Source organism: Sparus aurata, chromosome 24 (genome assembly GCF_900880675.1).
Source record: "Sparus aurata chromosome 24, fSpaAur1.1, whole genome shotgun sequence".
Lineage (NCBI taxonomy): Eukaryota > Metazoa > Chordata > Actinopteri > Spariformes > Sparidae > Sparus > Sparus aurata.
This window is the reverse complement of record NC_044210.1, coordinates 5641275-5653511: the sequence shown is the minus strand read 5'-3', so window position 1 is coordinate 5653511 and position 12237 is coordinate 5641275. Positions and strand designations below refer to the sequence as shown.

Sequence of the window (12237 nt, the reverse complement as noted above, 5' to 3'; positions counted from 1 at the left end):
TCTCCTCACCTGTTCCGGATCCCCTCGTCAGTGTGTCTGTATTTAGTCTTTGTCCTCCCTGCACTCCTTGTCAGTTCATTTTGTGATGTCCACTGTGATTCCGTTAAACTGTCTGTCTCGCCGCGATGTTCTCTAGTGTCTCCTCCTGTGTCTACCCCTTTTGTATGTTTTGCCCATTGCTGATGAAAATATCAATAAAGGTCTATTAGTTTTTAGATATTTTATTGATTATTATTGATGTACTGGGATGTAAGGTATCAGGTAACTGTAATGCAAGCAGCACAATGTTTCTCTACTAAATATTAGTAGAAGTATATGTAGAAGTACTTAAGGGTCAATATAATTTCAGTTGACAGCGTTCAAAATATTTTTCTAAAATCAACATATTGGCAAGAAAAAGCAGTTGATGCATTCTGTCTTGGAGATATCTACTGAAGTTAGCACGCTAACCAGCTAGCCCTGGACTGTCCAGGCTCAAAGCTCTCGCGTTAGCAGTGCGAACAACAACAGTCCCCTGGTCAGTACCGACCGCTAGCTGCTTGGTTAACTCAGCTAACCAGCTAACAGCAGCTATAGTTAGTTACTCTGGTAATTGGCTGCCTCTTTGTTTTGAGTATGAATTTGTTAGGTGGTCAATTCTTACAAATTGCACCTTTTTTAAGAATTGTACTTGGTACAATATACTTTTAGTAAATATACTTGAATGCATTCCACCACTGGCAATGGATATTAAAAGATGTTATAGCAGCAGAAGCATGACTTCTAAATTATGTTCAGAAATACTAACATCATTTTTTGATATCACATTGATTGTAACTTTAATATTTATGATAAATAATCTATAAGAAAATATATTAATTGCAGTATCTGTCATAGTTTGATTTTAAGGGTCAGGGTGGACAACAGGGGTCTTCTCTTCCTCCAGTTTCACCCAGAAGCCTCAGTTAGAAGCTGTCTAAAGGTTATTGGACTTTGTTAGTTACTTTACACTGATAGAGAGTGAGCTTAACTCCACAAACGCTCATACAGTCAGTCCACCCTTTTGATCTTTCTTTAAACATAACACTTTACACAAACACACTCCCCTTGCCGAAAGAGTTGCTATATTCTGCTCATCCGGAGCTAAAATGGTATTAAAAATATACTTTCCAATGTCACTTGTGCATCATCTCCCTAACCTGCAGTGCTGACCCAGGATCTGCGCTCTCAAGCAGAGGCACAATTCTCCACACGGCACATTAGTGAACCAGGGCCGCCCCCTTGTGGAGCCTTGTGCCGCCACGCGCTCCCAAAATGTGATGCTGAGGCGCCGCCTGTCGGATGAACATGTGATTGGTCCATGAAGTCATGGAAAAACATCCACAGCAGTGTTCCTCAACTCATGCCTACCATCTACTGGAACATGACAAAATCACACCAATTCACTTTTTCTGACCTGTTGCTTTTAAGGTGGACTTCCATAATCCGTCCCCTCAGAGGTTGACAAGGGAGGTTCGCTCCACTGAGAGGAAAGTTACTCTACAGTGGAAATCACCATCACTGTTAGATTATTATTACGGTCTTATATTTTGGTCATAATTCTGTCACTATGTGTTTAGTTTCGGGTGTAGGTGATATTCTACCCTTCACAATATTCAAATAAATATTAAAAGATGTATTAACTTCCCTAAATAACCGTTCCAGAACAGTCTGGATTACAGAGAAAAAGTTATTTTTATTTGCCGTGACTGGAGTTTAATTGATTTCTGATGTCTCTGGCTGCACACTTGATAATAGCATTCCAGTCTTGCCAGTTATTTTTAATGAAACTCCAGCGTAAACTCTTCCTGTCTTCTGGAGAGGGGGATCAGCCCGGGCGGGCGGGGGGAGACGCCGGAGGACAGGGGCTCTGCCCGCCTTGATGTGCGCGCAGAGGCGAGCGCGACGGAGCGCCCGCTCCACCTTAAGACCTCGGCGGCCCCTCTCTGCTCCCTCTCCCCGGGGAGCGGAGCTGCGGAACCCGGCCACGGCGCACCACAGCCGGCTTGGCACGGGGAAGGTGAGTACGGCTCCCGGAGCCTCGGCCAGCACGATATGGTTACCATTCCCGACCCGCTGCCATCTCCCTTCTCCAGTTGCACTGACACTACAACACGGCTCCACATCAGCCCCTGCTGCCTGTCAGCCTGATTTATGTTGGATCAGGAATGAGCTTAATAAGCGCTTTGCCTCTCATTAATAAAGTTAGAAAGTAGAACAACTGTGAATAAATACATACACTCACGGCACATGTAAGAAATCTTTGAGACTATATGAAAAATATGAAAATACTCAGTTATCATTTATGTAGGTTGTGTGTGTGTGTGTGTGTGTGTGTGTGTGTGTGTGTGTGTGTGTGTGTGTAGCTCACATCTTGTGACACACAAACAGAGTTTGAAGAAGACCTCGTTTTCTCTGCCCAAGGCTTTCTTTCCTCCACAATGATTGATTATTATCGAGACGCTCCAGATCACTGGTGCGTTCTCGTTGCGCACGGGATTTGGCCCGGCTCACATCAAAGGGCCCTCAGGAAAGGGGTGGTCCCGAGGCAGGGGGATATAAAGGAGGCACCGGCTGTGTTCAGACTGCAAGGCAAGAGCAGAGAACAGACTAAACGGGCCAGCAGAGGACAAACCTGCCCCCTGAACTCAAAGACAGAGCTAGAAACTGAGACATCTGCTGAGCTTTGGAGAGAAGGAGACCTGTTGGAATTTACTGCCGAGAACCAGCTTTTAATTTCATTTCATGAAATGACCTTTTTTGCAGCAAGTCAGACCTGCACATAACTTTGAATGAGTTTTGCACTGGATTTGATCCTTTTTTAGATTTTTTATGCGCGTGCGTAATTTTGGGGACAGTTGTGTGGAAGTTGAAAGACTTGGGGTTTGTAGCTTATAGTGGAAAACCTTTTAAAGGATTTACTTGCTTCCTCGTAGAGACTTTATTATCAATTTATATTTCCACTTGTCGGATTTCAGTTATATGATGATGTTTTTACAAGTTTCCATTGGTGTGATCGCCGCTCTGTGCGTCGGCATGGCGCACAGCGCCTGGGAGGAGAGCACCGTGGTGCCGGTCAGACTAGACCCGTCGTCCCGGTCAGAGAGCGAATCCGAACCGTGGCGGACTCTCTCCCCTGAGGAGAAGGAGAAGGAGGCGGAGATGAGGGTGTACCGGTTGGACGTATTTGGCAAAGAGCTGGTCTTGCAACTAGAGCCTGACCAGACTTTCTTGGCACCAGGTTTTGTCTTCCACATTGTGGGGAATCCCGAATCCGAACCGACGCAGGAACCCAAGACCGGAGCCGAACCGGGGTGTTTCTTCTCCGGCAAGGTGAACGGAGAGGAGCACTCTGCCGCTGCGCTCAACCTGTGCCAAGGACTCAGGGGCGGATTCTACTATCTGGGTGAAGAGTATTTTATTCAGCCCCTTAACTCCAGTGACTTCCTCGGCACCGAGGAGGATGTCCACTCAATCCGCCGGAGAGGTCGGGCAGCTTTGGCAGAGGAGGGGAGCTCCAAGTGCGGGGTTAACGAGGACGAGGAGAGGGTGCCAACGAATCTGGAGAAAGAGGCCGGGCAGGGAGCCGCTGACGCAGAGCAGACAGGTAAGACTGGAGAAACACATATGCGCATTTCTCACACTAGCGCTCCAAAAAAAAAAAAGAAAGAAAAGGCTGAACTTAAAATGTCCGATCAGAAACTTTTAAATTGACAAAAGAAACAGAAAAGGTTATTTATTTGTTATAAAATGTACTAAGCTTTTCTATAGATGAATACAAACAAGAAAATTACTTCTAAATAAATCACGGGCTATAGTGAATATGCAGACCAAACTCCTGTCAGCTGGAGTTGTGCGTGCGCCAGAGCGCACAGCATGCGCAATGAACTGCCTTTCTTGACAGCGCCTCTTTGCGCTACCAGAGATGAGGAAGGGAGGGGAGGAGAGCAGAGAGAGAGGGGAAAACTTCTTCAGGGGGAAAGAGGAGGAGGAGGAGGAGGAGTGACGGAGGAAGGGGAGTGGAGCAGCGGGGTTGGGACCAGCCAGAGCCCGGCAGCGCTGAGACGTGTAAACTCGCCTCCTGGTACAACTCGCACCGGCAGACATTTTTCCCCAGAAAGGATTTTCTCCCGTCGCCCTCTATGACTCGCATAATTTTCCACCAGAAAAGGTCATTGCAGGAATGTGGACCCTGAGGAGGAGGAGCCGCCGGTGGTGTGAGGCTGAGTCACAGCCAGGCTCCTCCAGGCACATCCGGAGCTCTTTTTGGAGCCTGAAATAACAAAAACTAGCCTTTGTATCTGCTATTTAGAGCACTGGCAGAGCTTTCCAGTAGACAGAAAGATAAAAAAAATATGAACCATTTCTATTAAATGCTCCAAAAGTTGCAATAGAACCAGAACTGAAACCTGATATCTGCATAACCCGTGAACCTACTTTGGTCTGACCTCCTCTCTCTGCTCTCCCTTCAGCCCACCACAGGACCAGGCGTTTCGTTTCCACCCCTCGCTACCTGGAGATCATGCTGGTAGCTGACCAGTCCATGGCTGAGTTCCACGGTGCCGGGCTCAAACCCTACCTCTTGACCATCATGGCAGTGGCTTCCCGCCTCTACCGCCACCCAAGCATCCACAACTCCATCAGCCTGGCAGTGGTGAAGCTGCTGGTGGTGTACGAGGAGGAACGAGGCCCTCAGGTGTCATCTAACGCTGCCATGACCCTCCGCAACTTCTGCCAGTGGCAGCGGCAGCACAACCCACCGAGCGACCGCCACCCTGAGCATTATGACACCGCTGTGCTCTTCACCAGGACGGTAAGTTGGAGTGGAAGAAGAGGAAGTTTGTTAGGGATGGAAAAAGAGGAAGAGAAGCAGCATTCAAGAGTAGTCAAATATTAACTTTATTCTCTCGCTTCCTGTATAGGACCTGTGTGGTGCCCACTCATGTGACACTCTGGGCATGGCTGATGTTGGCACAGTGTGTGACCCTGACAGAAGCTGCTCTATTATCGAGGATGATGGGCTGCAAGCAGCATTTACTGTGGCACATGAACTGGGTAAGAAGAAAAAGATCCATGTTCCTGTGTGTAATAAACCTTTGAAATGCATTTCATATGTCACTTGGATTAGAGGTGTTCAAAAAACTCTTTTTCATCTTTGTCCTGCAGGCCACGTCTTCAACATGCCTCATGATGATGCCCAGCTGTGCTCCGGAGTCAACGGTGCCCACTGGGGCTCCCACATGATGGCCTCCACCCTGTCCAACCTGGACCAGCAGCAGCCGTGGTCCCCGTGCTCCGCCCTCATGGTCACCACCTTCCTGGACAATGGCCATGGTCAGTGCCTGCTGGATAAACCGGTCAAACCTCAGCAACTGCCCCAGCCGCTGCCCGGGACGGTCTATGACGCTGACCATCAGTGTCGGCTGACCTTTGGCGAGGACTCCCAGCACTGCCCGGATCTGAGCACCACGTGTGCAGCTCTGTGGTGCACTGTGACTACATCCAACGGTTTGCTGGTGTGCCAGACCAAGAATTTTCCCTGGGCTGATGGAACATCATGCGGACACGACAGCTACTGCCTGGCTGGACAGTGTCTCACCAAGAACCAAGCAGCCAAACACCAGGTGGGAACGAGACCCAACCCAATTACACTTCAAAACACCCCAAAATATGCATAAATATAAATTAGTTAAAATATTGCAGCATGATTCACAGCTAAAATGTCTTGTGCCTGTTCTATTTAGCCCGCATATTTAACTCAAACCCAGTTCAAATTTATAACTGTCATGTCTCCTGTGCTTTCAGACTCCTGTAAATGGTGGCTGGGGAGTGTGGGGTCCCTGGGGTGACTGCTCTAGGACCTGTGGTGGAGGAGTGCAGTATTCATTTCGTTCCTGTGATAACCCTTTGCCTAAAAACGGGGGCAAGTACTGTGAGGGCAAGAGGATCCAGTATCGCTCCTGTAACACTGAGACCTGCCCTGATACTAATGGTAAGAGATATTTGTTTAGAAAAAACGTATCTTACATATAATTTGAGAAATGTTCTGAACACTTTCTTGGAAGTCTATTTAGCTTGAGTCTAAACGTCAGGTTTTGATGTGCCTTGCACATTAGTGTGAATGTTAGCGATGTCGGTCAGGCTGACCAAGCAGTAAATCTGACCTCTCTGTCTCTCTTTCTCAGGCCTGTCATTCCGTGAGGAACAGTGCCTGGCCCACAACGATATGTCAGCCCAAGTGTCGCTGGGTTCTGGCGAGGGTGTCGAGTGGGTGCCCAAGTATGCTGGAGTTTCACCCAAAGACCGCTGCAAGCTGGTCTGCCGGGCCAAGGGGACTGGATACTTCTTTGTCCTCAAATCCAAGGTGAGAGTTGCTAGATGCTAGATTTTATTAAAAAACTCTTCTTATTACTTTGTTTTAGAATTGTGTTAAAACACTCTGGGGTCTTATCTTATCTCATAGCAGTCCTCTTACATGTGTAGGCCTGCAAGTTAAAGGATCAGTTATTGTAATTTCTTTCAGTCCCTAGGCCACAGTCTTGCTGGGAGAAAGACTTTTACTTCTTTACTCTTTGACTCAGACTCTTATGTAACAACTTTACTAGACATAAATCTAAAATTCCATTTGTGTCTCTCTGCTGCCCCCAGGTGGCCGACGGTACACCCTGCAGCCCAGACTCCACCACAGTGTGTGTTCAAGGCCAGTGTGTCAAGGCTGGATGTGATCGTATTATCGGCTCTAGCCGGCGCTTTGATAAGTGCGGTGTGTGCGGTGGAGATGGCTCTACCTGCAAGAAAGTGTCTGGCTCTCTGGAGCGTGCCAGGTAAACATCTAACAGCCTTTTTGTTAACATTTTCTCGAACCTCATTACATGTATGTCAAAATAATTGTAATGGCTGAGTCTGACCTCTGTCTGTTTCTGTTTCAGGCCTGGGTACCAGGATGTTGTAACTATTCCTGCTGGTGCCACCCATGTGGATGTCAAGCAACGTGCCCCAGGCAATGGTCGTCATGATAACAGCTACTTGGCAGTGCGTCGCCAGGATGGAAGCTATCTGTTAAACGGTGAATACAAACTGATGACCATGGAAACCGACATCGCCTTGCGAGGGGCACTATTGCGATACAGCGGCTCCTCTGCCACCCTGGAGCGCATCCGGAGCTTTGCCCCACTCCCTGAGCCCCTCACCATCCAGGTGCTTTCTGTTGGGGAAGCCCCAAGGCCCCGGGTAAAGTACAGCTACTTTGCACCCAGACCCAACAATGCTGCTTCAGGATCCTTAAGTAACGGAGGCCGCCGCCAGTCTATCAATGCCATCCGAGAGGTGGGTGGAGCTGAGTGGACCCTGAGGGAGTGGGGGCCATGCTCCCAGACCTGTGGAGGGGGTACGCAGCAGAGAGAAGTGGTCTGTCTAGATCCCCAGGGCCGTCCCTCCAGAGATTGCCCAGAGGAGCTGCGCCCCTTGGCCTCCAGATCCTGCGCCACCCAGTCTTGTCCCTCCTGGCTTCTCGGAGAATGGTCCTTATGCTCCAAAACCTGTGGCCGAGGCTTCCGCAAACGCCAACTGCGCTGCATCGGCCACGATGGGCGCACCCTAACCCATGACAGCTGTGACCCCAAAGACCGGCCGCGACCCCTGCTGGAACTGTGCAATCAGGCTGCCTGTTAAGGACTGCTTCCACAATCTAACCTCCTTTGATACAGCCAGCTTTCAGAAAGACTTTAGATAAAGACTCTGATCTTCATTGCCTCTTTTTCTCCCATGGACAAGCGGAGGCTGATGAATGTTTACATCCAGAGCAAGATCGCTGCGAAAAAGGTCTTCTGACAGTCCCACATGTCAATGGGTCCACAGTGACTGTGGCTGTAAAGGCCAATTTTTACCCATTCCCTCCATCCATCTTGAGGCCAGACGCTGGACCACAGTGTCACTGCCACCAAGTTGCAGCAATAAAGACTGATAGCAGCTTGCTGCCTGTCTGGCACATTTTGCCTCCCACTAGGGGAAGAAAGCATGGACATTCCTGATTTCCGAGAGGAGCGTGCTGCTTACCGTGCCAATGTCATGCTTTTGTGTGTGTGAGTGTGAGACTGTGTGTGTCAATTTTTTTTAATGCATGTATATGATGTTTGTCCAAGCTGGGCTGGACCAACACTTAAGGGTTGGGGTGGGGGAGGTTATCGCAGAGTATATAAAGAAACAAATGAAAGAGAATAGCTCAAATTCTACTTGCTCACCCCATCAGGTATGGAAAATAACATAGCTTATAGTCAGAGTGTTTATGTTAAAACTTGCCAGTCTACGTTTATTTATCACAAACCTGTAGCACTTCATCTTTGTTTTTGCCAGCGGCACATTGTAACACCCAGATGTCTCTAAATGCCTCAGTACACAGTACTTTATCCTTTAGCCATATCTTGCCCTCATCTACACAACCTTCAATGAGGGAACTCTTCAAAGACCAAAGAGGAGTGTGAGAGTGTGCGAGTGCATGTGCGAGTGTGTGTGTGCGTGTGTGGAGACCTAAAGAGGGACTTGTCTCCTGCTACTACTTCATAAGTAAGTCTCTCCTGCCTTCTGCGAAGGCACTTTGTTTTTTTCTATCAAGTCTTTTCCTTTTGTACAGAATATCCAAACATTATTTATTTTTGTACAGCCTGTTAAATATAATCATGTGGCTTTTTTTTAAATATTATTTTTTATTTGTTATTGAGATCACAGAAGGGAGTAGAATATATAGAGTATTTATACAGTGTTATATTGATATATATATATATATGGTCCTAGGTTCATGAATAAAGTATCACATTGACTTGTGCAGCTAATGTCTCCAGAGTGGTTTGTCTGTTTGATGGTGCAATGTGCAGTTATTTGCGCGCACGCACACACACACACACACACACACACACACCCTTTAAATCCTTTATGTGAATCCACCAATTGCATCAACAGTGTCTACAGGACTTGAATACTTACAGACGCCTGACATATTCTTTGACCCTCTAAGGGAAATAATGGACGCCGCCTACGCCAAACAAATTTCACCATCTGTCTTTGGTAAGAAATCCAGTCATAACCCACTGAAATTTTGTTTGTGAACATGTCCAGGGCTGCCAAATATCAGTACCACTAATCTACATTCACATATTGAGCCAACTTTGTCAACAGGAACTGGTTCTTGATCGTTTTATCAGAAAAAGCTTATCTCTGACTGACACTTTTCTTCTGCCTTTATCCAGACAATCAATCAACGCCAGGAGTGTATGATATGTTATAGACCAGGTCATGAGAACCATTAAACAATCCATATACCACATAGGAGTGTTTGTGCATGATATCGTCTCTTGGTAGCGACTCTCTGACAGCACGATGTCACAATGAGGATAATGATTTCTAGTGCACAATGTACTTCTCAGGCAGCACCTGTAGTATGGCTTTCACAGTAAAGCAGTGAATGGCTTCAGCTACAGCTGCACTTCTAATGAGACACCGTGGTGAACAACGTTAAGAGGCCCACTCACATATAGCCACACTTTCGTCTTTTCATACTTGTGAAGACCCTCATTAAGAAAATGCATTCACCAGCCCCTACCCTTAACTCTTAACCATCATACTAAAATGCCCACCAATCCTTACCATACGACTAATGTACAATGAATAACCTAACCTTAACCATAGGATCATGATCGAAACATACTTTTAATTAGTGAGGACATAATCAGCACAGAGCACAGATATTTTCCTAAAAAACAGGCATGAAATAAAGTCCCTGTTCTTGTCTCTTGTAAATCCTCTGGTTGCCATTAAATAAATAAAAAAATAAACAGTCAAGACAGGCCGAAATGTCCTCACAATGTAGACATGTTCTCACAAAGATGGTATAAAAGTGGTCCTCTGAAAGACAAGCCCACATACACATGAAGACAAAAATTATGAGGGATCTTTTTAGTTTTTAAAATTTCAGTGAGTTTAGGGGACACCATTTGAAAGCTTAGCACACTTTTGGAGTGATGTGGTGCACCTACCAAAAATGTAAACACAGGTTTTAATGTGTGTGTGTGTGTGTGTGTGTGTGTGTGTGTGTTTGTACGTGTTTAATTAAGGTTTCATCCACTAGATGGGAGTATTTCAGTATGTCATACAGTTTGGATGCCCAATCCCTCCACAACTTCTCAACATTTCATGAAAAAGGCACACTAGTCAGAGCTGTATCAAACTGCTAGAGGGTAAAACTGAACTCGCAGGCTCAGTGTCACTTTTTTCAGGGCCCCCATAGCGTTTCAGGGTTATATTTTGTTAGTTTGTAAACCAGCCCTGAGTCTAAAATGTATTTTTTGCTAGTATGTTGTGCATCCTGCTTCACAGCAATGTTCGTATGGACTGTGAATCTAATGAGCTACATTTTACCCTCAGGTTCTTCAATATTTGAGCTGACATCACGTAGAAATACAACATTTTGACACTAGTTAGACTGTGATTTCTACCTAAATGCATCACTGCTTCTCTTTGATAGTTTGGTAACTTCGTTTCAAATTCCCTGTGGTCGGGCATCTTCCCTGAACTCTCTGGACCCCAGCTGGGACTGGAAAAATATCTCAGCACCGTCACCAAAAGAGCTGAAGCCTGTGCGGCACTTCCTGTCGGGCACCGAGGAAGATGATCTCCCGTCTTGTTGGCTCCCACTGCAGCACAAAGGAAATCATTATCCCGTAATTACAGATGGTTACAAAGAAGATTGGCCATCTCTGTAATCTGCGTAATAGCATAATGTGTCGGCAGACTCTGTAAATCTAAACAACTGCTGTAGGCGCGAATGTAGGCTATACCGCGTTTTTTGTTTTGTTTTTAACATTCGACAAAGAAAAGCACACAATAGGTGAGGAAAATGTCATCATTAATATGTGCGCCTAATTGCATGCAGACCTTTTTTACCTGCTTGCGTGTCCACGTCTCAGCGTCACAACGGTTACCGCTCAAAAGGAACATCTGGAAGGCATTATGAATCATCACTGCTCAATGTGGGTGGCATTTCCTGAGACGGAATTATCTTCCTCCTTTTGCCACCCTTGGTTTCCCATAAAAGTTTGTTTGAATTGTGGCAAATTTGATCCAGTTTTTCAAACTCCACAAGAAGCAGTAATGTGTTTGAAAAGGTCTAAATACCATTGTGACCAAAAGCTTCAATGTGTTTGTGCAATAAATGTCCAGGCAAATTATCGATCATGCCTCCGTGCATATGTATAATCTACTGATAAAATGTCATTCTTAAATCAGTTTCAGAAAGGTAATTAAGCTCTTTAAATATCAGTTTTATGATGGTAGTTAAGTCCCTGCATGTTAACGCAAGTCGCCTTTTTGATCCAGTATTTCCCAGAACAGAGGGAGGTGTGTGGGGGGTTGGTGGTCTGCTGCGGCCCTTTCTCTCCATAGGTGCAAGGGTATCCTATCTATGGAAGCCCACTTCTGCCAATGTGACGAAAAAAAAATTAAATAAAGATCCTGTGAGGCATTATGTTTTCAAAATAATTACCAAGTTTAATCACTAAATTATTACTCAGCATTTCTTAACAATTACTGGGCATCTAAAATAATAAGTTAGCATCTTAACATAATAACATAGTGTCTAAAAATATGGCACAGTATCCCAAAATAATGTCGCAGTATCTGAAAAAATATTTAGACAATTTTTATGATTAAGTATTTAAAAACATTTAGTTGGTATCTAGAAATAACTACGTAGTTTCTTGACATAATAAGTTAGTATCTCAACATAATTATTAAGTATCTCAAAGTAAGCACACGAGTCCATGACAAATTTCCCTACGGAGACAATAAAGTATATCGCTTCGTATATAATGACATCTCAAAATAATTCATCCGTATCACTCAATAATTAAGTATTTCAAAATATTCCGTTTGTATCTAAATGAAGACAATTAGTATCTCAAAATAATGACTTAGCATAGTGAAATACTGACTTAGTGTCTTAAAAATAATTACTTCTTATCCTAAAATAATGAGTTTGTATTTCAAATCTCATATATAACCAAGGCAGTGGCAGTAGTCTATCACTTTTTGCCCAGTTTGAAACCTGGCCAAGGTTGTGAAAGCATCAGTTTCAAAGCTTTATTTATTCATTTACTTTAGATTTTGTCTTCTCACTATATTGCCCCTTCATTGCCCTTTTTGCTCCACTTGCTGTTGGGTATGGCCCTC

General features: G+C 45.3%; 1 protein-coding gene across 1 annotated transcript; it reads left to right on the top strand.

Moving 5' to 3' along the window:
- Window positions 1-2596: 2596 nt before the first annotated feature.
- Window positions 2597-8841, top strand: adamts1 (ADAM metallopeptidase with thrombospondin type 1 motif, 1). The gene is made up of 8 exons (XM_030410347.1): window positions 2597-3625; window positions 4491-4831; window positions 4941-5073; window positions 5185-5642; window positions 5824-6010; window positions 6204-6382; window positions 6667-6842; window positions 6948-8841. The coding sequence occupies exons 1-8, from the start codon at window positions 3001-3003 to the stop codon at window positions 7687-7689; spliced, it is 2841 nt and encodes a 946-aa protein (XP_030266207.1). The 5' UTR covers window positions 2597-3000; the 3' UTR covers window positions 7690-8841.
- The last annotated feature ends 3396 nt before the right edge of the window (window positions 8842-12237 follow it).